The 26,019-nt window shown below is 28.5% G+C and overlaps 3 protein-coding genes across 6 annotated transcripts in view; 1 reads left to right on the top strand and 2 right to left on the bottom strand.

The window, feature by feature from the left end:
• LOC132938461 (nitric oxide synthase, salivary gland) overlaps window positions 1-1,870 on the top strand; it is a 98,682-nt gene extending 96,812 nt beyond the window's left edge. For 3 of the 4 annotated variants that reach the window (XM_061005309.1, XM_061005310.1, XM_061005311.1), the window contains exon 26: window positions 100-1,870. In XM_061005309.1, coding sequence (XP_060861292.1) covers window positions 100-213 — 114 coding nt within the window. In that variant the 3' untranslated portion in view covers window positions 214-1,870. The remainder of the gene's footprint in view (window positions 1-99) is intronic. The other variant, XM_061005312.1, reaches the window with a different exon arrangement.
• A 14,274-nt stretch (window positions 1,871-16,144) lies between these two features.
• On the bottom strand, window positions 16,145-21,609 carry LOC132939327 (pre-mRNA-processing factor 19). The gene is made up of 9 exons (XM_061006426.1): window positions 21,350-21,609; window positions 20,542-20,691; window positions 18,919-19,220; window positions 18,634-18,828; window positions 18,354-18,539; window positions 18,044-18,247; window positions 17,820-17,958; window positions 17,504-17,708; window positions 16,145-17,434 (listed from the first exon to the last, which is right to left on the bottom strand). The coding sequence occupies exons 1-9, from the start codon at window positions 21,366-21,368 to the stop codon at window positions 17,293-17,295; spliced, it is 1,542 nt and encodes a 513-aa protein (XP_060862409.1). The 5' UTR covers window positions 21,369-21,609; the 3' UTR covers window positions 16,145-17,292.
• A 2,617-nt stretch (window positions 21,610-24,226) lies between these two features.
• Window positions 24,227-25,289, bottom strand: LOC132939012 (small nuclear ribonucleoprotein F). Its single transcript, XM_061006011.1, has 3 exons — window positions 24,960-25,289; window positions 24,606-24,826; window positions 24,227-24,448 (listed from the first exon to the last, which is right to left on the bottom strand). Exons 2-3 carry the CDS (start codon window positions 24,800-24,802, stop codon window positions 24,376-24,378), a joined length of 270 nt encoding a protein of 89 aa, XP_060861994.1. The 5' UTR covers window positions 24,803-24,826; window positions 24,960-25,289; the 3' UTR covers window positions 24,227-24,375.
• Window positions 25,290-26,019: the final 730 nt, after the last annotated feature.

The following is a 26,019-nucleotide window of genomic DNA, read 5'->3' as shown; positions in this document are numbered from 1 at the left end:
AGCTTTGCCTACTATAGCCCGTACTTGGGAAATGTCGGGCCCGAGAATAATTTTTTTTATTATTATTGACTTTATAAATACCTGTATTGTTTTGTACAGGACGACAACCGCTATCACGAAGACATATTCGGCATAACGCTGAGGACGGCCGAGGTGCACAACAGTTCAAGGCTGTCCGCTCGGATCCGAATGGCGTCCGAGACGCTTCCATAACGTTCAATTTGGCCTACAATAGGCAACATGTTGGCTAAGTCAATAGCAACGATACAAGAATTTAGAGACAAAAAATTGTAAACGTTTTACCCTTTATAAGTACCTAATATCATAATATCATGCGTATGTAGACACGAGTGTAAAAATATTTTTATTTTTTTCGGATATTTCCAAATTTCAAACTATATGATAATAACAATAGTAATAATAATACGATGTGCTTACTCCACCCCTCACCCCCCTATCTTCTACACACCCACTCGGCAAGCCACCAACGCACACTATCATCATAATGCTGTGATCCGCTCGCATTTATGCAGTGAGTATAGGAACCTGTATGTTATGTATTATACACGCCACCCACTCTCGCCGAAAACATAAAAAGGAAAGCGTCTTTGCCCATTAATTATTGGATGCTTAAAAAATGGGAATAAAAACATTTCTGTTTTTATTTTTTTTTTTTTATGATTTCGTGTCCTCATTCTGGCGATGTATGCCTACGTGCTACCCACTTATGCGTTTTAAACGATCTCACATATTATAATATGGGTAGCGTATATGTATACTTGACGAAAACGCACAAGTTTCCGTTTTGTTTCGAATTCAGTTGATCAAAAAATCATATTACACCTACATGGTTAATGTATTATAATATGGCATCAGTGAAAACGATTTTCGGAACGTCGTCGGACATAATATTGTAATGTCATCTATCCATTCAATTTTAATTAATTCAACAACGTATTATTTTGTAATTTAGGCAATATTATCTATATGACTGTACATATTATTACACATTTTAATATACAATACACTTAATTAGGTATAGTATTATATAATATGTATAAGGACATAACTATATGTAGGTACCTATGTATATGAATGCAACTTAACCAATACCTATGCGATTGAAATGTTGTTAGTTAGATATTATATTAGTTGTATTTTAACGTACTTAGTAAAAGCATTATATATTAATAATCTAAGTCAGTGGTTCTCAATTTTTTTTTATCCCAATACAAATTAGAAATTGTTCACGTATCACTTGAAACTAATAGGCATATAATGTTTAATATTAATAATTATTCTAATTGTTTTCTTTAATGTCACGTGCCATCTACCAGCATTCCGTGTAATATTTATTGAGAACCTCTGACCTAAGTTAATAATTAAATAGTTGTAGTTTCGACTAAGTAATACTAACCATGAAATTCATCTTGAATTTGTTTGTAAAATATCCTCTATTGTATAAAATACATATAAATATATTCTTTTACGTTACCAAAAATATTTACATTTAAATCTTTTAAATCAATATTTGAATAAAACAACAATACATGGTTTTTATTATTATCTTATAATCACTTTAACGCGTCAATTTATTCCATTTTTTTTTTTTTTTTTTTAATAAGGTTTTTTTGCTCTACATATATTTCTTATTATAATATATACTTATTATCTTTGTTATTTTATACTATTATGGGTGTACCTAAATATTTTTATCGTTTTTCGATTAATAATTTTTAAAAAAAAAATATCATTCCTATTGCTATTAATTATTAATATATTATGTAAATATTGTATTGTTTTTCGATTTAATTATATAATATTATAAATTATATATATATACCTAGATAATATTCTAGGCATACTCAGATGTTTATATGGTATCTAAATATCGTTGTTCAGTTATTTAAATCGTATTAAAATTTATCTACTCATTATTTTGAAACATAATTAGATAGGTAATTCAAATTTCAAACTAATAAATTCATTTGTTAATTCTAAAAGTTATACAAATATGTCTTATGAAAAGTGTGCGTTTTTATTTGATTCTAATGGTATTCCTATCGGTATAATTTATTGTATTATTATATTATTGTAATTTTTTAGTCAATACTAAAACTAACGAACCGTAAATGGTGTGAATAAATTCGTAGTATAAATTATAAATAGTTTCCATTTGGTCTGAATATTTTTCAAAAATAATTGTGTATAGAAAATAATAATTAAGAGGACGTGATACCCGAATGCGTTCTATCCGTCTTACAAGTACGTAAGATATCAAATTTTACGCTCAGCAGAACACATGTAGCTACGTTAGTTAAATAATTAGAGTGAATTGACCTAGTATAAAATCTAAAGGTAATATTATTATCTAGGCAACCTCATGAGCTTTTTATTATATTTTAAATTTAAAGCGAGTTATGAGTATTTTAAGATATACAAAGAATTTACAATTTTAAAATACTCATAACTCGGTTTATAATAAAATTATAATAAAGAGCTCATGAGGTTAGATTATTATCTAACTTCATGGGCTGAAATCAATAATCTTACCTTTAGATTTTATAAGAGGTAATTCACTCTAATTTTTGAACTAATGTAGCTACACGTGTTCTGCTGAGCGTAAAATTTGATATCTTACGTACTTGTAAGACGGATAGAACGCATTCGGTTTTCACGTCCTTTTTAAGAATTTTATTATGAAAAATTTTCTAATTTTGACCACTGAAGTACCAATACTAGATAATAGATCAATTAATTATCTACTACAAACAAGCCTCAATATTGAAGATTGAAACAATATATCTGCTCCCAAACAAAACATCACGCACAAAAACATTGATGAAGGAACAAGTACATATTAATATTATTTTTATAATGTGTACAAGGTGGGAACTTTCACTTGTAAATTTATTGATAACCAGTGTTAAAAAAATATTCAAAATTATTTTATTCCTTGTTGGTAGATAAACTCTATGAAATAGGAGTTGCTACTTATTTTACTAATTATCTACCTAAAATTATTGTTAAGTTATAATATTATGCATTTTTATTAAAATTATATAATACACGCCGAAATAACATTTCTAATAATATTATAAAAACTGAATCTACCACTATAATCGGTTCCAAATGAGATCAGTACTGGGCGGAGACCGGTTTTCGTCCGGCGGCGGTCAGATGCTTCTCCCACCGGATCAACCCTCCGGTTCGGCATACAGAATGGTACAACTTGGTCGCCCGGTACTAATCTCATTTGGTATAAAGTATAGATAATGGATTCATTAGAAAAATCTACTGTGATAAAACTAAAATAGTCGCTGCTGGGTAGTAATTAACTGTTGTCAAGAGATAACAGTCACACCCTGTAACGAAATATTCCCATAATAAATTCGTTTACTAAGCCACCTACGCGAAGATGTACCAAAATTGCCTATTCATTACGCCGGACAGATACATAATAACATAAAATTTAATAAATTATTGTAAAAAATAATGAGTTTATTTTCTAAAAATAATATAATTGAAACTGCATGTATGCAATTTAATAAATAACTTTAACTCAAAAGACACTCACGCGAAAGTTTATAGAATGTAGATTTTAATTACCCATCAACTAAATTGAAATAAAAATTGTAGTATTAAGGGCCGTTCTTACAATGTCCGGTTAAAGTTAAATTTATATATCCCCCTCCCCGACAAACATGATTTAGAGTGCAATCAAAGGTAATTGGCGCTTAGTCTTCTTTCAAAGAAGTTTGTCTTTCCTTGTTGAGAAGTAAGTTAGTAAGTTCCATGAATGGGAACGGATTTGACGATCTGTAAACCTATAATTTATATATTTAATTGATTATTAAAATTAATATTACTATGATCAAGAAATGTACATACCGTGTTTGTATGTATGTAGGACACTCCAATTCTTTTAACAGTCTATCAGCAACATCTTCAATATAATATATATATCTATTCACAGCTCATGCCAACCATTCTGACAGGTAAAGCGTTTGTCAAAAAATCTTGTACAATAGTTACGATTTCACAAATGATGTGTATGATAACAGCTAGAGGTGGCTTTTGATCCAATTTATTGTAAACTCTAAAAACATTATAATAATAAAATATGTGATGCAATGTTTTTAGTAAGTATTTGGAAAGTAATGATTTAAATTTTTGTGCAGAGTATTTTTTAATTAAGATTTAATTTTACTATTAACATTGAAATCTAGCAATAACCGTTGCTTGAAAACAACCGTTAAGTGTAAGTCACATCTATGGCATATATATCTTTTTTATATAAAATAAACAATTCATATTAACATATGCCAATAATTAAGGTGTGCAACTTATTATTTTGCACCTATATGCAATTTTAGATGTTCGCAATGTTCACATGTTTGCACACTTCAATAAAACTCTACTTTGTATCAAGATGCCACTTACTCGCAATGTCCCAAAATACAGATCCAATTGTCATAACAATCAGATCAATAGTGACGAGTTCTAAAATAACTTTTTGTTTCTAAAAACAAGTGTAGTTGATAACCGTATATTATCATCATTTTTATCAATTAGATATGGGATTTATTAAAATGACAGTAAATAAAGAAAACTAATTATTTCAATGTAATTCCACCGAAATGTCTTATCCCTAATATAGTTAGCTCAAAAAGAGTAAAATTGTTTTAAAAATTGTATGGTGTATGGAAAATGCTAAAAGAACTGTATTTCCCAATAGATTTGAAAACACCTCTGAATTTTCAAATTTAACCTGTCATCCAACTAGATTAACTTTCCTTTCAGAAAATATACTGAAGTCCAAATTAAAAAAAAATTGAAGGGAGGCGTTGGCGCTCGCAGGCAAATGCATTTTAGAAAACCAAAAATAAATGTAGGAAAACACATTTTAAAGTTCAAACTAAAGTGCCCAGAAACTTAAGCAGAAAAAACTATTCAAAATATTTAGTTCATTAAAGAAGGATTATTCGTAAAGCACCAGGTTATCAATGTTCAAGTCAATTCAAAATATTCAACTAGAGTGAAAAACTAAAAAAAAAAATTGAAGGGAGGTGTTGGCGCCCGCAGGCAAATGCATTTTAGAAAACCAAAAAAAAATTTTAAAAAAAATTATAATGTAGGAAAACACATTAAAAAGTTCAAACTAAAATGCCCAAAAACTTAAACAGAAAAAGCTATTCAAAATATTTATTTCTTTAAAGAAGAACTATTCATAGGAATTGGATACCACCAGGGTATCAATATTCAAGTCAATACAAAAAATTCAACTAGTTACAAAACTAAAAAAAAAAAATGTGGACAAAATTTTACTTTAGGAATAAACATCACAAAGTACAAACTAAAATGCCCAGAATCTTAAACAGAAAAAAAATATTCAAAATATTTAGTTCATTAAAGAAGGATGGCACCAGTTTATCAATGTTCAAAAAATTCGAATAGAGTTGAAATCATAAAAAAAATTTGAAGGGAGGTGTTTGCGCCCGCAGGCAAATACATTTTAGAAAACAAAAAAAAATATTCAAAATATTTAGTTCATTAAAGAAGGATGGCACCAGTTTTTAATGTTCAAAAAATGCAGCTAGATTTAAATTAATAAAAAAAAAGGTGGATAAGTGGATGTCGATCTGCTGTACAGTAGGTTACAAGTGGGTCACTGTAATGGATGGTGTTAAATTTGAATTCAATGATATAATATCATTGTATAAGAAAAACGATTCTGAGCGAAAACGGTCAGTCAGCCTATGATTTTACCAAGTATATTTGATGATATTATTGTGAATAAAGTAATTTATATATAACCTATTTACGTGGAGCCTTGTTTTAAATTTTCAATCCTTAGCTACAAAAGTTGAAGATTTTATAAATTTTTAACCACAAAATAATTAATAAATTATAAATTTGATAAATGTTGTCAAAATTTGAACTTTAAATGCTTATAAAAAAAAATTGTGCCTATGTATTTTTAATATTTTTCAACTGCTATTAGAACGATATATCAGGAACCTTATATTAAATTTTCACGCTTTTTTACCCAACAAATAAAAATTTATTGATATTTATAGAAAAAAAACTGAAAAATTGAAAACTGACAATGTCCGTAAACAGCTCAAAAAGAGTCAAAATATTTTCAACATTTTATGGTGTATAGAAAATACTAATAAAAACATTCAGTGAAATTTTCAAGTATCTACAGTCATTCGTTTTTTAATTACAATAAAATAATAAATAAATAATAAATTGTTACATGAGAAATCGAGTAAATATCAAATGTTGTAAAAATATAAATTTCAGACGCTCATAAAAATTTAATTTAAGTTTCTTCTAGACATTTTTTTTTTGATAAAGGTAGACAAACTTATGAGTAATCTTATATTACATTTTCAAATCTTAGATTTAAAAAGAAAAATTTTTATGAATTCTCATCAAAATAATTTGCTATTTTTCGTGATTTTTCCGTATTTTGTCAAAATTTGAACTTTAAATGCTTATAATTAAAAACTGTGACTAAGGATTTTTAATTTTTTTCATCTGCCTTTGAAACAATAACCTAGGAGCCTTCTATTAAATTTTCAAGCTTTTTTACTCAACAGATACAATTTTATTGATATTTATAGAAAAAAAAACTAAAAAAATTGAAAGCTGACAATGGCCGTAAACAGCTCAAAAAGAGTCAAAATATTTTGTAAATTTTATGGTGTATAGAAAATGCTAATATAAACATTCAGTCAAAATTTCATGTCCCTACGGTCATTTGTTTTAGAGTTACACCAAAAACCAAAATCGATTTTCTCGAAAACAGATTTTGCGTAAAAATTCCCGTTTTTCCTTAATTTTTCTTTTGTTTTTCACGTCGCTTGTGAAAACTACTGGGAAATTTTTACTTTTGACCCCCCAAAGTACCAACTAGATTCACTTTCCTATCAGAAAAGTTACTATTGAAGAAAATCCGAGCACTTTTACTGTCCTAAAAGGTGATGACAGACACAAAAATAAAAAAATAAATAAAAAAATAAAAAAAAATAAAAAAAAAAACACACATCATTGTAGAATCAATACATTCATCGCTTCGCTCAGAATCTAAAATTGAAGGGAGGTGTTGGCACCCGCAGGAAAATGCGTTTTAGAAAACGAAAAAAAATTAGAAAAAATTAAATAGTAGAAAAACACATTATAAAGTTCAAACTAAAATGCCCAGAAACTTAAACAGAAAAAACTATTCAAAATATTTAGTTCATTAAATAAGGATTATTCATAGGGCACCGGTTATCAATGTTCAAGTCTATTCATGTCTAAACCTTATAAAAACCTAATAAAATAATTTTTGTTATATTTCAAATTACATTTTATACTTTGTTGGGGTAAAAAATCATTAATTCAGGTTGGCTGTATTTAAGTTTTTAATAATACTGGTACAACTCTAACTGGCAGTCTTTAAAACCGTGTTAAAAACTATGATAATTAGTTAACGTCTAATTTCCTTTCCTATCCTAACCTAACCAAATTAATAATATTTAAATATTTTCTTTCATTATTATGTTTAAAATGTCGCATACCTTAACAGTTAGTAAGAAAATATCATTGCAAAGCTCACGACCAGTGATGATAGTCTTCTATCATCACCATAGCTTCAACAAACCATAGGTTTACCTAACTAACCTTCTTATGACTTATTAGAACACTTTGAATAAAAAGATCCTGAGTTGCAGGTTGCTGAACTTAAGTGTTTGATTATCAAGTTGATTCTTTGATTGTTGACACCTTAATCCATGCTATGGATGGAGCCCATAGATAATAAAGATATGGATAGGTCACGTCTATGTTAAATACATTTGAAGCCGCGTTCCCGGAGGGGAAGGAAATTGAGGCTTCTTTATATTAATAGTCGATACTCGAATATAGGTATACTTTATTTGGCCTCAATTGTTCCCCTCGAAGACCATTATGTTCTATCCATATCTTTATTATCTATGATGGAACCATAGCTCACTTGTGTAAACAATTTTAAACACATAAAAGCGATCAACGAGTCTCTATTAATGATTTATCAGCATCTATCTTCTGATAACGTACACTTGGAGACAACACATGCACATGAAAGGTTTTTTTTAACTCAACATTTTTAATGATTTATTCTTAGCTTCATGTTTTTTAAAAATACCAGGATAATGTTGAGCATGGGAGCAACTTTATAACGTATTCAATTAATTTTATTTTGAACTTATTGAAACATGCTATGGTGGTCCTTTTGGTCGTCCAGGGTCCACAAATATTTCAATTCATAATATGAAATCCCAGCCCTGTCCCCCATACTCTGATATGAAAAGCCCAGCCCAAATTACCTTCATATTCTCTATACAAAAAGCAAATTCAAGACAAATTTGTAAATCAATGCACAGTCTCTCTATTATATTAATATTTTGATTTCATTAATTTTCAGTATTTTGTATAATTTGATTGGGAAAGCATAAGACAATATCATTTACACAAGACTGTGACTAACACAATCATACTTTGATAAAAGTATATGATATAAGTACCTTCTATATTTGAATTAATCGTTTTTTTTTCCGCTGGACGGCACTTTAACTACGGTCCCTCAACCTACTGAGGCAACCTTGAAAAATTTCCTTTTAGAAAATTAATTAAATCCTCAAACATAACTCTTGACTTATGATATTTATGGACGTCACTTGCACCATGGCCCCTCGATATAGTAATGTGGCGACCCGGCACATCTCTTTTAGATAAATGATTAAATACTCAATCAAGTCTTCCAATTTACTAAACATTTATATTTTGTAGATAATTTGGGATAATTTGATGAAAAATTTGAAACTGAAGAGAGACTGTGTGAATTAACAAAATATCTGGTGTGAAATGTACATTTGAACACCTGTTATAATGTATTATATTGAACTTTAGTTAATTTTTTATAATGTACTACATAATAATCATTTGAACATTTATTACAATATACGTATATTATACATAGATTTCAAGTATAATTTTTTTTAGTTTTTTTTTTGATAGTTACCTACCTACTACAATAAAGACACTTTATTTTTATATTTTGAAGCAATATATGTTTTGGATTATTTAGATCTATACAAACTAAATTTCAGACCCGTAGTTTAGTATTTAAAGTTTATATGATCAGAGTCGTGGAACCAAATTTTTTCTTACTCTACTAGAATGTTGTAGTTAAATTAAACTATAATAGATATGTGGAATAAACAGTATACCTAACCTTCTATGATAATTTGTTATGAATATAATATTATAAGTAATAGCTCAAATTTAGCACTTTTACGGTACTTAATACATTTCCCTAATATTTTAACAGAAATTATGGAGCTAAAAATATAGAAATACCTATATTATGTTACGGTCCATAGTTCATAGTTTTGTTTCATTTATAATAATAATGCTTTTTGATATACTTTTTCATAAATTAATATTTATTACAGTTGGCTTTTATGATTTGTTTGAACTATTAGTACGTATTTTTTTTTTTTTTGGAGATCCCTGTTATTACAACACCGTTACCACTATGCATCTCACTGTACGCCGGTTTCCTACCAAGTGTGTAAATAAAGAATTTTTTTTTGTAAACCAATTTTAATTATTATTTATTAATTTAAAAAAATGTTTAATAAAAACGTTTTCATTCAGTATTTTTTTAAATTTTAAGTGCATTTTTTTGAATATTTCAGTGCATATATTTGCCTGTTTTTAGTACATACATGCAGGCAAATATTTACCACTTTCTCATTGCATTAAATTCACAGCCCAGCTAATTACTTTTACTTCCAATGATAATACCTACCACAGTTAATGTTAAATGTCAAATTGTCAACAATCAACTGCTTCTTCAACTTGATAACACTTAAGAGGATGTCAGATTTTTAGCGCACCCTATATTTCTCTCTCTGACCCACGCACAATCACTTTAGTGTTTTCTTAATCCTGCATTTGGTATGCTACGCGTGGGTCAAAGATGGAAAACAAATAGTGCGCTTACATCCCAACCAGCAACAGATCTTTTTATTCTATCCTATAAGTCAAGGTTGTAAACCTATATCAACTGATAACGGTAGTTTCAGCCAAAGAGTCAAGTGGCCTTTGCAATTAAAGATCCTTTCCTACGTATTCGGCATTGTTAACATAACTATTATACCTTTACACTTTTTCTTCCCCCCGTCTCTCACAGCTATATACAGGTTCAGCCACTCTCATTCCACACCTCCATATGATCGGTATTCTGTCTATCCATCTCTTCTTCAGTCTTCACGCTTCTCATTTCCCCCCCTAAATTAACTTATATAGCCACTCTCACTATCTCTTATCATACAGCGATCGAACCACCAAAACCTATTCTCTCTTGTTTTCACTACAATATATAGGTACACTACCCTACACTACCCTTAATTAATTAATTTCTTATTCTATCCTCTTTTGTACCTTAACACCTAACTTATTATTCTCATATCTGCTACTCTCACTCCACTTACCTACCCTAACCTTACATTTCTTCTTCATATTTCCCTTTCATACACCAAACATTCCTAAATCCTGTTGACCCATTTCCTTATCTTAGCCACATCACACACTTCCTAATTCCTATTCACTCAGTCTCTAGTTACCTACAAGTCATCGTACTTGATTATCGGTGAAAATATTTAAATATCATTGAGCGAATTCCCTACTCGAAAGAATTACTTAAAAAAATATCATACCTGACTAATTTTCTAATTTTGAACACGACTCTATTGATAGCCGGAATAGTGTTATACCAGTATGATTACAATACAAATAATTTAAAAGTTTCGGGAAATACATCCCCTGATCAATTAACAATACTAGAAGGGGTACTAGAAAACTGAGACGAGTGTGTTGAATGAAATAAATTAAAAAATTGATTAACACAACAATCGCTTAAAAATTAATTTAATTCAAATAATGAACCTTATTAGATCATTTAAATTTTCCAGAACTAGTCCCCAGTTGTTGGTCGCATGCCAATTTTAACCATATACTAGACCACAAATGTATAGACACTCTATAATGCATTATCCTGCCAGTGGCCCAAGACTGTTGGGGAAATTATATTTCTTTAGTAATTAAATTACGATACGAATTATAAGTTACGTAGGTACTTGTCCAATACTCGACTACCAGAATTTAAATTAAAGAATGTGATATACCTAGGTAACCTATCGATCGATTCTAAAACAGAAACTTAACCTAGGTACAAATAATAACACAATATCAAATAGTGAAATGTGAAAATTTGAAGAAAATGTCCCGTATATCCCGTATAACCCCCAAAATAAAACGTACGTTTGAGGTGTTCTCTTAAGACCCAAATGTTTAATGCCCGTATTCCGAAAATGTATGTTTCACACAGGGTTTCACATAATACATGTTAAACTATGTTTTATGTGACACATAAATTCACTATGCATATGGACATAAGTGGTGGCCATTTAACGAAAACTAAAACTATCGTGACGGAACGGAATTACGAAGAACTTATAAGACAAAAATAATCGTCACCAAGTAGTAGGTATAATAACCTGCTATGTACTTATAAATCATATTAAATAACATTAATCACTATGTATTTTCTTATTTTATTAGGTAGGTATAAAAACCTACCTTCCTACTCATAAAAGCATTGCCTAATCATTGATTTCAAATTAAAAAAATTATTCTACTATAACAATAAATTAACAGCTGTAGGTAGAGTATTATAATTTAAGGTATTTTTCATAATATTATCCTATAACACCTATAACAACTGGATTTTTAAAACTACTCTACGTCTAGCGGGCATATAAGTTTGTCTGACAATTAATATTTACATTAGGTATACCGCGTCAAAAGAGTGGAAGGACAAGACTTACGTAATTATTTATTCTTCCGGCGAAACGCGTTCATCCCTTCGAGTGTATAATATTGTCTAGTGTCTGAGCTGTGCATCTCCGCCAAGGAAAATGCAGCGCACGTCTTCATATCTCCGATCCAAGTCTGGAATTATTGAGATTAATGACATTTGTAAAAATAGGCACCTAGCTTAATAACTAAAATGGAACGAAATATGTGAGTACGTATTGGAACGCTGTTCGTCTCAGACGATTGTCATTTGCCATAGATTATTTTTTAATTATAACCTAACCGATGGATGATGGATGTTTTCACATTATCTTTAAAAAAAAACATTTATTTGTTTCTACTAGACGCAAATGCGGTAAATTGAATTCAAATTTATAATAGAAAACGGTTTGTTTACTTGGTAACCATTTATTTATTACTAGGTTTATTAACAAATTCTAATTGATATAAAATAATAATTAAATAAAAATAGTTTTATTGATTTAATATTTTAAAATAAAAAACTTCGACAGTAATTCCATATCGGCAAGTGTAGTTTTCTATAACTGAAGACTGAAGTTATATAGTATCGAACATAATAGATACGCAATAAAATAGAAATATAAGTAAAAAAAATTACCTTTATTTCATTGTATTTAATTTTTTTTCAATAAGTTTTTATAAAATTGACTTCAACCCATATAAAAGTTCTAATTTCATTTTTCAATTCGTTGATAATATTATATGAAACGAATTCTTTGCTTGGAAAGCAATATTTTAGAAAATTTAGAAAATGCAGTTTATATTTGAACCCGCGGCCTAATTATAAATAATAATTTCTGATGCATTGATGCTGAAGAGTGAGGGGGTGGACAATCAGCTGAACCGAAATCTAACATCTTAAACACTTAAAATAAACAATTTTTCACACACGCGTCATGGTATGAAAATAAAAAAATATTTATAATTCATATTTATGCCAATTTTTTATATTGATAATAATTATAAATATATAGCAATAATAACAAATCATTTTTGAGTAGCGGCCCACCGGGAAAGTTCCCAGTATCCCGCCGGCCCAGTCCGCCCTTGGTTCATATTGTAACCAAAAATCTAAAAAATCTAACAAACACAGTTACTTTTTACAGATATTGTAAGTTAAAATTTGGACAAAATTTCATATTAAAACAAGGAGTTATTTTGTTGTAATTTAAAAATAGTAGGTATTCGCGGATTTATGAAACTTTTAGAGTATATTATTATAATTTATATACACGATGACACTTTCAAATGTAATTTTTTTGAGTAAAAATGACTTTAACCAACTATTGTAGGTACTAATGCCTAATAGTAAAATAAATTACTTCAATCTCAATAGTATTTATTAGGTAGTTGACGATGTCTTTGCTCAGAATCGTTTTTCGTTTGTTCGTTTTGTATTTTAATAATTTGTACATGGATATAATATTATTATTACTAATAATATTATAGTAGGTGTGTTTGTTTTATTTCATTAATTTATTTAATACTATACCAATAAATTATATATTAATTAATAATGTTTGAAACATTGCGTTCGAGAAAATAAAAATAAATGTGATTTTAATAAGAGTCTTGTAATGTACCTACATGTATGTAAAAAATAAATAAATATGATAATAACTGTTGAACATTTAGGGACATAATTGGTAACACATTCGAGTATGTAGTATCACACTATTTATATACCTATACGAGTAGGTATATTATTCATAAGTGCTCACACGTCAGGATGGGCAGTTGACCGTTCCGTGAATATTACTTTTATGTGTACATGGTTATACGTCCCTAATCCCTATGATATAGAATATAGATATTGGGTGAACAATAGAAGTTATAATAATGTGACACTAAATTAATAGTTACCTGCTATAACTCATAACGTTGTATTTGGAAAAAAAATTACCAGTTGTTAATTAAAATTGCATCTTACGACTATTATCAGTTATAAGTTATAACATATATTTCTATTAATTAAGTATACCCTATACATATAGGTATATGCACATATTAATTATAATGTATTATTATACGAACAGGGACTGGAAAAACGACGACGACGTTTATATCTCGCGCATTTTATACATTTCTAGTTCGAAACTAAAATATGCGCCTACAACACTTGGATAGCACATTTTTCGTGACATTAAATATTTATTTTAAGTCTTGAAAGTAAATTTAAGCCCCAAAAGAATATAAAAACAAGCTTACTTTAATTATCGACTCTTTCGGCGGAATCCGTGACGTGTGTGAACTGCGACGCCGATGAGGAAACGTTCCAGAATACAGAACTTAAAATATTGTGATTTATGAAAAATAAAATTATACGAAACGCAATAAGTTTTTTGCTCGTATCTTCTTTGCTTATTGAAATTTTAGAATTTTTAATCGACTGTGGCTTCTGCAACGACTTTGAGATTTGCCATGGATAAATAAATAAATGATAGATATAATATAATGCAACTTTTTATATCAAAGAGTTCCGTGTTAAGGAACAATTTGTTCATTGAAATTTGATATGTCAATAAACCAAGATAGTTTATAATTTTGAATTTGAATTATGATAATATGATATAGGTATTATTTAAATTATTATTTTCGTTTATTAATTTAATTATTGATTAAGGTGGTGAATAGACATCAGAAGCACAAGAATATTTTTATATAAGTAAATTGTATTTTATGAATTATTAAATAAAAATGTGAGTACTGGATTTTAGAGTCAACACAAAGCCATAAACGTATACAGTAAATTCATCAAATACTATAATATACAAACTAGATTTCTAAAACTCCAAGTCTATAATTTTAGATTCTGAGCAGATCGATGACTGTATAATTTTACAATGACGTGTTTTTTAGTTTTTAATATTTTTAATTATTTTTTCTTGTGGTCTGTGTAAACGATAAGTATTCGTAATAAAGATTCAATTTTCATATATAATATTATACTATAGGCACTCAGTACTCAGTTTATTTTTAGTTTAGTTTAGTTGTAGATTTTTAGTAAATAATAATAGGTATACGAAATTGTGTTTTCGAATAGCAATTTATTGTTTGTATTAGTACCTACACCATAATAGGGAACTAAAATTTTGTAAACGATGTACAAAAATGTATTTTTGGTATTTTAAGGCTGCTGTAAGATCAATTTATGAGAATCCTTGCATTCAATTGTTATGATTATTTGATATGAATAATTATTTTATAGAAGGTACTTACATAATATAAGTAAGTCGATCAGAAACTATATTTACACTGAATGTTAATAGTAAAAAGCTATTAAAATATCTATTATTTGTATTTATTTATTAAGAATAATTAAGACTAACATATTAGCAGTAATCTTGTTCCTTTCATAAAATGATTTTTAATTTAATTTACATTTATACGTTTGACATTTATCCCAAAGTGTTCTCTGAATAATCATTCAATGATGAATTCAATAGTTACATTCTCGATTACATTAATTGGATTACAAATTAGAATAAACTACTGTTTCCAGCTTCTACTGCAACATTATTTTATATTTTATTTTTTTAATTTTTTTAATGCAGTCTGCACCTTGTGTTGGTGATTTTACACGTAATATAATAAAATTGATACTATATAGTGATGGGTACCTGATTGTTTAAATTAATTATTTACACAATTTCAATAAAAAAAATATCTATGAAGTATAAACATCCGCAATTCTATTAACTATAAATTCATAATTGTAAGAGGTATACATATGACATATATTTTTCGAAAAAATTATTTAAAAAAACAAGAATAATTCCTATTTTATGTCACACGGGTTGATCTAGCGACTGACTACTACGACAACTGTGCAATTTTTTTAAGCATAATTCGTTTTGAAAATGTCCAGAAAAGAGTTTGTTTTAAGACTGTCTGTCTTGATAACAACTAATTTAATTTAAAGTGTATTGTTATATATTATATAATAATGAAAATTAATAATTATAGTTAAATATATAATTGCAAAACATTTAATACCTATATCTAGCCATATCTAGGGTATAAACTACACTAAACCAGGTGTACGTATGATATAGGTAATAAAATATATGCGGTGTATAATGTAATTATATACTCTTTTGTATGTAAACTAAATAATACCGCACATGTCTTGATATGCTACAATCATAAAAATAATGTCGCATAATATTCTTTTACGCTGATGTGTAATTAAAAAAAATCATAAAACAAATTTTTCCATTAAAGTAATTTATTTATGACATTTTAAATAAACCGTATATTTCATTGTAAATAATTGTTTGAAAAGATTCAATATTTAATACTTATAAAATATAAAAAATATTTTTACATGAATATTATAATTTTAATCATAAATTAATAATATTCATGTTTACAATCAATAGTATAAATATGAAACCCAATAATGTTCCCAATAAATAGTTATATTTGTGTTCATCAACAAAAAGTGAACCAATGTATCAGTTTCTATAAAATTATATAATTTTAACCAGTTCCGCAACCAGGAGTGTTGAGCCCCCTCAAAAATAATTTTTATCAAATTTAATGATTCCCAGATATAAAATGAAATGTAATAGTATTAACCCTACTCCCCCTTAGGATAATGAAATATAGTTATTCCACTGATTTCAACACTTGTTGGGAATGAAAACAATTAAATATCTTAAGGTATTGTTCAATAAACAAAATAAATGGCAAATTTGTGATTTTTTAACCAAATGGGCTATAAATTAGTTTCTAATATTTTCAAAATCAAATTTTTATTATATGGTTATGATAGTTTTATAATTAAATAATAATATGTATGAACCTTTGTTGGCATAATTACTATTAGAGCTGTTAATACAGGTAAAGCAATTAAAAATTAAATTAACAAATATATAGAATGAGGGGCAATACAGAATGGTGATACAATGTTATGATCTTGCAGTGGTTGTTAAACCATGCCAAAAGTTGATTGTAAATGTTATAATAGCGTTAATTGTAATGTCTTTGAGAAACATAGCTCTTTTTAAAATCACAAGTATAATACATTTATCATTTAGATTTTACATTGAACTATTATGTTTATGTTTAATACATTTTACCTGAGTCCTGTTTGATGATTTAAGAATGTATAAACTACAGTAAAATCAGTCATTTGTACTACTAAGAGTGGAAACTGAAAAATATCCTTTTTTCTATACATATTAAGGAATTAAATTAATATAAACAAAACAATAATTTCAAACATGAATTCAGGGGTTTCTTTTTTTATTAATAAAGTCTAAATTGTTTGTGCAATATTGCAAGTAAAAAAGGTATATAACCTTAACAGTTATTTTAGCCTAAAATTGAGTCATAGCTTACACTATTTCTTCTTTAAATTCCATAAAGTTTCAGTGTTCTGTCCATACTAGTAGAAGCAATAAATTGAGAATGTTTTCCAAATCTAATTCCTGTAGCCAATGCTGTGTGATCGTTGAAGACTTTCAATTCTTGCCATTGCTTACACATATAAACACTGGAAATAAAATTGAAAGTAATATGTGTGCAATGTATTTCAATAATTGTATTTACTATTTTTACTAACCGAACATCAGTTCCTGCAACACCCAGATAAGTTCCACTTTGGTCAAAACATAAGTCTTTGATTTCATATCCATCATCCATGACGAGAGTTTTAAAGTTTTTTAATTTACGTAAATCCCAAAGTTTTACACAACAGTCATCTGCTGAAGTAGCAAGATAGTAACCATTTTCAGAAAATGATATGGCCGTAATTGGTCCAGAATGTCCTGTAAGAAAAAAAATAAGCAAAATAATTATTTAATTTAAAAAAAAAAGACTGGATATATCCATTAAAAATTTAAATTTTAGGATCTACCAAAACAAATTTTTAATTTTACCTGAAAATGTTGCTACATTTGATTGTTCCTTCAAATCCCAAATCACAACATTTGAATCTGAAGTACCAGTTCCAAAAATAAGTCCATCAGGATGGAATTGTCCAGTAGTTAGAGTATTGTTTGAAGTTTGACTTGAAACCTATATAAGAAACAAAATTTTTAAAAATTGGTACATGCTACATTAGTTTTACTTATAATTAAATTGATAATAATTTTTAATTTACTTTGGTTAATAGTTTTCCAGTGCGAATATCAGAAAATGCCCAGTTCTGGTCAACAGATGTAGACAAAACATAATCCCCAGTTGGATGCAATGACACTCCAGTCACTGGACCTTCATGAGCTCTAATTATTTGAGATAAGGGATTAGAAGCACCAACATTCCATACTCGAATTGTTGTATCAGGTGATCCAGTTATCACAACATCCTTAAAAACAATGATTATTTCATATTAAAATATTTCCTTTTAATTACCATAAACAATATCAATGATTTTATAAAAAAATAAAGTATTTAATTAATTTAAGTTTTACTTCATTTGGATGATAAATGACTCGTGTGACCTTCTTTGTGTGACCTTTCAGAACAGCTATTATTTGTTCAGTATCCTTATTAAATACTGTAGCATTTTTATCATTTCCTCCCGTTAAAATTTTACTAGTATCTTCACTGTGTATGTCCAAAGACAATATTCCTGGTACACTAGCACTATGAAGACCCTATAAAGTATAAAGTATAATAACACCAGTTGCCTAAATATTAATTAATATACTTTTAATAATAATTTATCAATTGATTACTAATATTACTTACTGGATGGGATGCCAATGTTTTAAATCCTTTTAATGATTCTTGGTCCATCAAGTCTTCTGGAACTGTACGTCCTCGTTTCTTCCTCTCTTGTGTTAAAACTGTAGCCTTCTCTTGTAGTTTCTTAATAATATCATCAGTTATACCTGCTTCTTCAGTGGGTTGATTTGGCACTCCCGCGGCTTCCATAGCAATAGCCTATAATAAAACAAATAAGGAATATTAAAAAATATTTTAAAAATGTAAGCAATATAAACATAGTTACACAACACTATTTATTAAACATACTGGTTGTGGTATTGTAGTAGGTCCAGCATTTGCAGATGAATCGCCAACCGAAATTCCTGCTTGAGGTTTGAGTGTAGCCAAAGCCTCACGTGCAGCTGTCACTTCCTTAGTCAAACGGCCTATCACACGACAAGCAGCATCATGCTGGTACAAAGCATGACTCAATTCTTGTCTAGCAGTTTGCAATTGTTGTCTTTGTGTAAATGCATGTAACATCACTGCATCCCATTCATCTTGGAGCATTTTCAATATTGCAGGAATGCTAGTGCCAGTTACAGGTTTAGGTTTAACAATGGAGGCGGCTAAATTTAGAATAAATAAATTACATAATTAATTAAAACAAAAAATAATAGACAAAAGAATAAAAATTTGTCCAGCTGATTGTTTTAATAAAGTCAATATATTTATGACTAAATAAAACAAAAAACATGTTTCTATAATTATAAATTTTATAAAAGAGTAAGTCCTAGTTTCTCAATGAATACTAAACTGATTTTAATGCCAAAGCTCTTGAATAATATATTTCAAAACAATTAATTGTTAATATAATACCCAATAGTTATTACCTAGTACCTAATAAATTGAGTATTTGAGTATTGACATATTTTATTATAGTCATATAGATATCGGAATATCGATACCTTAATTTTGTTTTCAATATCGCACAATTCAAAACGATATGGATAATCAAAAATATATTGTTGAAGAAGCCTATTAGATGGGATTGTTTAGATAAGTGTAAAGTGTAAATGTAGTGTAATAAATTATCCCCGAACTTAAATTTTATTCATTTTAGCTATGTTTAATATTGAATGTAGAACTATAATTGTATGTATACCGGGTGATTCTTTTATCATTGAACACTCATTATTTCAAAAAGCATCAATTTTTACATGGTGTCTTTAAAAAACTAAATATTTTTATATATTTTTTAAGTTTTTATTTTTTTGAATGACAACAAACTGTTTAAAATTTATATGTCATGTAAAATATTTTTCTAAGTATTTTGATACATGAAAATTAAATCACGAACAAGTAGTTTACGAGTTAAAAATATTTAAAGTTTGGATGAGCGGAGTGACTAGTAGACCAACATTTTGCAGGGTAACTGCATTCCACTCCGCTAATCAAAACTTTACATACTTATAGAGTTGAACTCATTAAATACTTGTCCTAAATAAATTTTAAGGCATTGGAATACTTAAAAAAATATTTCGCTTTGGAATATAAAATTAAAATTGTATTTTTGTCATTCAAAAAAGTAAAAACCTTAAACATTTAGAAGATAATAAATAGGTATATTCATTAAGTGTTATTTTAAGAAATTTCAACTAGACACAATCTAAAATTATTTTTTCAAATACATTTATACTTTTTGAAATAAAGAGTGTTTAATGATAAAAGAATCACCCGGAATTAAACTTTATAAAGGTAGTAAAGCAAGTAAAAACTTGTCCGCAGGCTGATAGTTAGTAGTTTGGAGACTTCTGATAACTGATAGGTATATGCTATACAGTATACACTATAGAGCATTAGATAACAATAACATTAATAATAGCTACACATAATCTTAACAAGTTATAAAACAATTTTAAAATGTAAATAATGTATACATTTGTTTACTTTTTATGTCTACTAACTGTTCAACAGTTAATTCTTCGCCATTTATAGGATCAGTATTGTTTTCTTTGATGTATTTCTCTATAAGACGTCTTTCGAAAATTGATCCGGATACTGGTGATACCACAGGATGCTCTGGCACTTCATTAGAAACTGAAAATTAACAATAGGTTTAAATAAGTTGTACTTTTTAATCTATTTAATTTATTTATAGATAGTTTATTTGATTCTATAATCAGGGTAATTATTTTAACAATAAACACTCATAATTTTGAAAATTTGGTAGCTACTAACATTTTAGAAAACATTTACTTTTGTTTACATAGTATTAGATATGTAAGAATGAAGAACCAGATTTGCATCGACAAGTCATGGTCTTTAATAGAAGATGATTAGGTATATCATTATTTGTTACAAAACATTTTTGAATTAGGCATTAAAAAAATTTTTTTACAAAAATGTAAATTTGTGATAAAATAAAATCTAAATAAAATGAATTTAATATGTTGTTATTTATTTTATATTTAAATATTTTAAATTAAGCAAATAAAATATTTTCAATAAATTGTTTTTTATGGTATCAAATATGTCGAGATTTTGAGATTCAACAGAAAAACTGAGTATGCCTACAATTTTCAAATGTAACACACTACCCTACAGTAGAACCCGGGAAAACAAGCACGATCTAATATCGAGGAATAAAATCATACCTATCAATATTTTACAGTTATTTCGGTAAATTTCCTATCGATTAAATAATGATCTATAATAGTAGTGGAGGATAAAAAGTATAATGGTATAAAATCCTTACTAGCACACACTAACGACATGTTGAGTTTGTTAGCGCGTAGGACTTGAGCACAACTTATATAAACAATCGACCGAACGTTTTTCAAACTCTACACAAAACACATTTAAATATTTTAAAACTCATTCAATCACAATCCTCAGTCGAGTTTCGTCGACCCAAAGTCCCGAGTCCAGACTCCCAAAATCTGAAATGTATAAACTACAAAATATGTATTTATTTAACTATAATATAACTATTAACTACAGTATAAAAGACTAAAAACCACAACATAACCTCAAAGTATAAAAACCGGTACGATCAATGTTAGCCATCGGTGACTAAACGTATGACATCGCTGACCGGAGTGACTGATAGTAGGTCATGATAATAGCTGATAATCACGGATATAGATACTAACCACCACGATTAAGAATTAGATATTTTTATTTTTTAGTCCGTGAGTAAAATCAAATACTCTAGACTAATCTATAGTATTTGGTAAAATTGAACAACGAACAGTGGATAAATGTAATTAATAGAACTTTAAAAATGTCATGATTTATTTCGGTTTTTGTCGCGAAACATTATAATATAGTGACGAAAAGTGACACAGTTGCAGCTCTGAATTGATAATTTCAATTTTTAAATATTGGCCGCCACCATAATGATAATAACATGGTTTTGGACAATAGTTATTGCTGTATTCAAGTATTGCAGTTGATCGTAAATCATAATTTAACTTGCACATGGACATAGCAAATTCAATTTTAATTTGTCATGATTCAACATTTCGACTTCGTGATTGACCGATTCTGTGTGATTGTGCTGCAGTTAATATTTTGATTTATAAAATACTCTTGTAGACTATATTGTTCATTATATCAATGTCGTGACTAAAAAAACAGCTCCATAGTATGGGAGTATTTTGAAAAAAAACTAATGCTCCAAATGAGACTATGTACGCTTTGTAATAATTTGTACAAAAAAAAAAAAGGTACATCAAATTTACTATATCGAAAATTAAGTAAATGTACGACACAAATATGTTTACAAAAGAAACCTCACAGAATTCATAATTATTTTGTATTTTTGTACACAAACATAATAAACTACCACCCTAACAACAAAAACCTTCCCAGGTACCTCATATAAAAGTCCGTTTGGTTCCCGTCAGGAACTACACAACAGGAAGATTATATTCCTTCCCGGGTAGCTCCCATTCTGTTTATTGGGTTCCTAATAGAAACTGTCTAATGGAAAGTTTACTTACCTTATCGGGTACCTCCCATAAAAGTCAAACTGATTCCTGTTCTGATATTCCTGACAGGTTCCTGGTGGCTTCCAATCATGGTCAAATTACTTCAATTTAATAATTTCCGAAGAAAGTTCCTGCAGATAACCACCCCAACATAAGCTTAGGGGGTTAACCCCCACAAACTTATTCATATCCCCACTTAAAATAAATATTTTATTATAATCGTCTATGTAGTTATTCAATAAAATATCAAGAAATGGAATGAATGTTGAGATTCTATAATATTCTGTTGGATTATTATTCATAACATTACTCCTATTTTTTCATCGACTTGTTGTTCTTGGAACAGTTTTACCAAAACTAGAACGGACATCTTTAACTTAATATATTATCAAACTCAGCATCTGCATTTTTGCGGATTTGTTTTACAGTTGATTGAGTCATATCAGCAAATTCTAGAGCAGATTCTAAATCTGTTTTCCGTATGAAGAAGTTTGCTCAAAGATCACTTTTTGCAAATACTTTTACTAATATCAATAAGGCTACTTGAAACCTTAATTGATGGATGGAGGACCTAAGTTGGTTAGCTAAAGCAGAAGTCTCAATTCCTTTCCAAGTAGATATTTCATTAAGTGCATCCACAACTTTTTAAGTTTTTTCAATTTTGATTCATGTAATTTATTCAGTATTCTGAATTGATATTTTAAGTACACTTACCTTTTAGGATAGCCTAAAAAGTTACATACAGCCAGGGTTGGGCAGTATCAAAGATACAATTGTATCTTGTATCGTGATACATCATTTTGAAGTATCAAGTATCATGTATCATGATACATTTTATAGTAGTAGCTTTTATTATAGTACACTATTATTATAAACATTTGTATTGAATAATAGTACCAAGAAAATTGAAATAGATTTGCAGGACACTCAAATAAATGTAACGATTGTGGTAATTTTTTTTGAATATAATTTCATTGAGGATTGTGTTTTTACGAAAAATTGTCCAGGCGCAATTGAGCCGAAATGAACAATAATGAAGATATTTACCATACACCATATATAGAATATAAAATATATTATACTAATGTGTATATAATTTTCTGTAAATGTGTAGAGGTGGGTGGTCAAAAAGAATAGTAGCCACACCCCTGCATATTTTTTTACTGCCCACAAACACTGTCTGGAATTAATCCATTTTTCAGGCCAACCAATGTATTTTATGGGCGAAATCGCCAAATCACAACAATATTGGTTTTTAAATACGCTAACGTATACTTTGAGCGGTCCAAATACTCCAAATAAGGCCACTGAGCAGAGCCCTACTTAGAAATTTTGAAATGTGGGGCTTATTATTTTGTAGGGCCTGTATAAATCATAAATTTAGTTTTTTTATATATTCAACTTATTGTTTATGACAATAAGTAAATTTACTATAAGTCTATAAGCATTTCTTTATTGATATAAATATATTGGGTATGACTGTATTAGACTAATATAATATATAATACGATATATCATATAATATTAGGGCCCTAATTATGTCGTTGTCTGGGGTTGCAGCCCACTACTAAGGCTCTGCCACTGATGAGGTAGGTTACCTATATACTTTTTTTTATAACACAAGTATAATTAGAAAAAGGTTCTTATTTTAAACAAAAGTATTTAATTGTATTCATAATCTAATACTAATGTTATAGTTTATACAAAAAAATTTTTATTTTTAAATATATATATTTTAAAGTAAAATTAAATTTATTTTGAAAATTTGGTTGAGTTTTTATTACCTAATTCATTCTTTCATCTCTGCATCAGCCTCTTCATTTTCATCATCAACTGATCTGATGTAAAGAACGTTATTACACCTGGAATTGAAAACATTTATTTATTTGTAGTTGGTAAAATATACTTAGGTACATTATGAATAGCTCTATTAAAATTGTTATATTGTAAGTGTAAGGTAGAACAATTAATATTTTAATTAGTTTGAAAAAGCATAATAATAATGTGAGAATGACTTACCTAATCATAATTTCACCCAATAGAGCTGGTTCACTACCTTCCACAAATTCTGTAGCACTAGCTAGTTGTATGTTCATATAATTGTCAGTGGACACCAAAAATCCTTTATATTCATGACCCCATTTAAGCTTAACGATTATGGTTTTACCCATAAGACCATTAAGGTATGGTTTTGGATTTACTGGCATAGTAGCCATGATTATTTATGTTATTTGATAGTTCTGTGAAAATGTTTGTGATTAAAATAAAATAATTTAAATTCAAAATACAGTAAAATGTCTATACAATATTATAGAAATAAAAGTGTTTTTCAAGGACCTAAGGAAATTACTGTTCTAATAAAAATATTATTACCTTTTACAATTTAAAATAATAGTGAATAATTCACGGCTTCACGCGATCGACTTCGAAAGTTGAAACAATCAGAACCAAACTAATAATTAATATTGGATAGATAAACAATATTGTATATATTTTCATTATTCACGTCCTGCCGGCAGTTATCATTATCTCTTCTTGCTTCCTGCCCTCTGATTGGTCGTAATCACGATTCAGCAACATGGTTGGAATCACCCATTCTGTGGTTAGTGGTTAGTGGTCTACAACAAATAAATAAACAAGCATGATCGCGACGTTAAAATATAGCGGGACCACGACGGTCGGCTCCACGGCTATAAAAGATTCATATTTTAATATTATCCATGAAGACTATAGAATTATAGCAAAAACTTTAGCTGAATTCAGCGCGTCTGTGCGTGGAACAAAAAATATAGTGATCTAATATAGCTGTAGAAGACCTGGAAGAATAACTATACATCGTGGAGCAAAAGTTTATTCCCACTGTAATTTGATTTTACATTTCAAATGAATATATTTAATAAATTATTCGAATATTATTAAGAGGACGTCGCGCCTGCATGTCACTGTCTTACACACGTACGATATAGCAAATGTTCGTTCGCTAGTTTCAACAGCGTGCTATCAGTTTTGACGGCATATTAGAGTGGATTAACCTATTATCAAACTTTTAAGTGAAAACATTATGTGTGTTCTCTCGTTGGTTTTTTACGATATTTTAATTTTTAAGTGAATTATGAACATTTTCAAATATTAATGTTTCACATACTCATAACTCGTTTAAAAATTAAAATATCGTAAAAACCAACAAAAAAAACACAGATAATGTTGTCACTTAAAAGTTTGATAATAATATGTCAATTCACTCTAATATTAAAACTGACAACACCCTATTGAAACTAGCGAACGAAAATTTGCTGTGTCGTACGTGTGTAAGATGGAGACTACACATGCGGGTGCATCGTCCTCTTAAAGGAGCACAAAACACAAAATAAAATTGTTCAATTTGAAAGATTGTTCAATTCTAAGAATAATGGTATAGGTTTTACGTCTCTAT

Source organism: Metopolophium dirhodum, chromosome 2 (assembly GCF_019925205.1).
Source record: "Metopolophium dirhodum isolate CAU chromosome 2, ASM1992520v1, whole genome shotgun sequence".
NCBI classification, from domain to species: domain Eukaryota; kingdom Metazoa; phylum Arthropoda; class Insecta; order Hemiptera; family Aphididae; genus Metopolophium; species Metopolophium dirhodum.
Note: the sequence above shows the minus strand (reverse complement) of the source record. Positions and strands in the feature narration are given on the sequence as shown.

What these genes read in the sequence shown, in the direction of transcription:
- LOC132939327 (XM_061006426.1), bottom strand. An exon ending in ACAGTTAGTAGACATAAAAA is followed by an intron (nt 19,221 to 20,541) that starts GTAAACAAATGT and finishes TTCTAAATTTAG; the next exon opens with CCGCCTCCATTGTTAAACCT. An exon ending in AAATGTAGCAACATTTTCAG is followed by an intron (nt 17,709 to 17,819) that starts GTAAAATTAAAA and finishes TTTTTCTTACAG; the next exon opens with GACATTCTGGACCAATTACG.
- LOC132939012 (XM_061006011.1), bottom strand. Translation starts at nt 24,802, where the DNA reads ATGGCTACTATGCCAGTAAATCCAAAACCATACCTTAATGGTCTTATG. An exon ending in TTGGGTGAAATTATGATTAG is followed by an intron (nt 24,449 to 24,605) that starts GTAAGTCATTCT and finishes TTTCAATTCCAG; the next exon opens with GTGTAATAACGTTCTTTACA.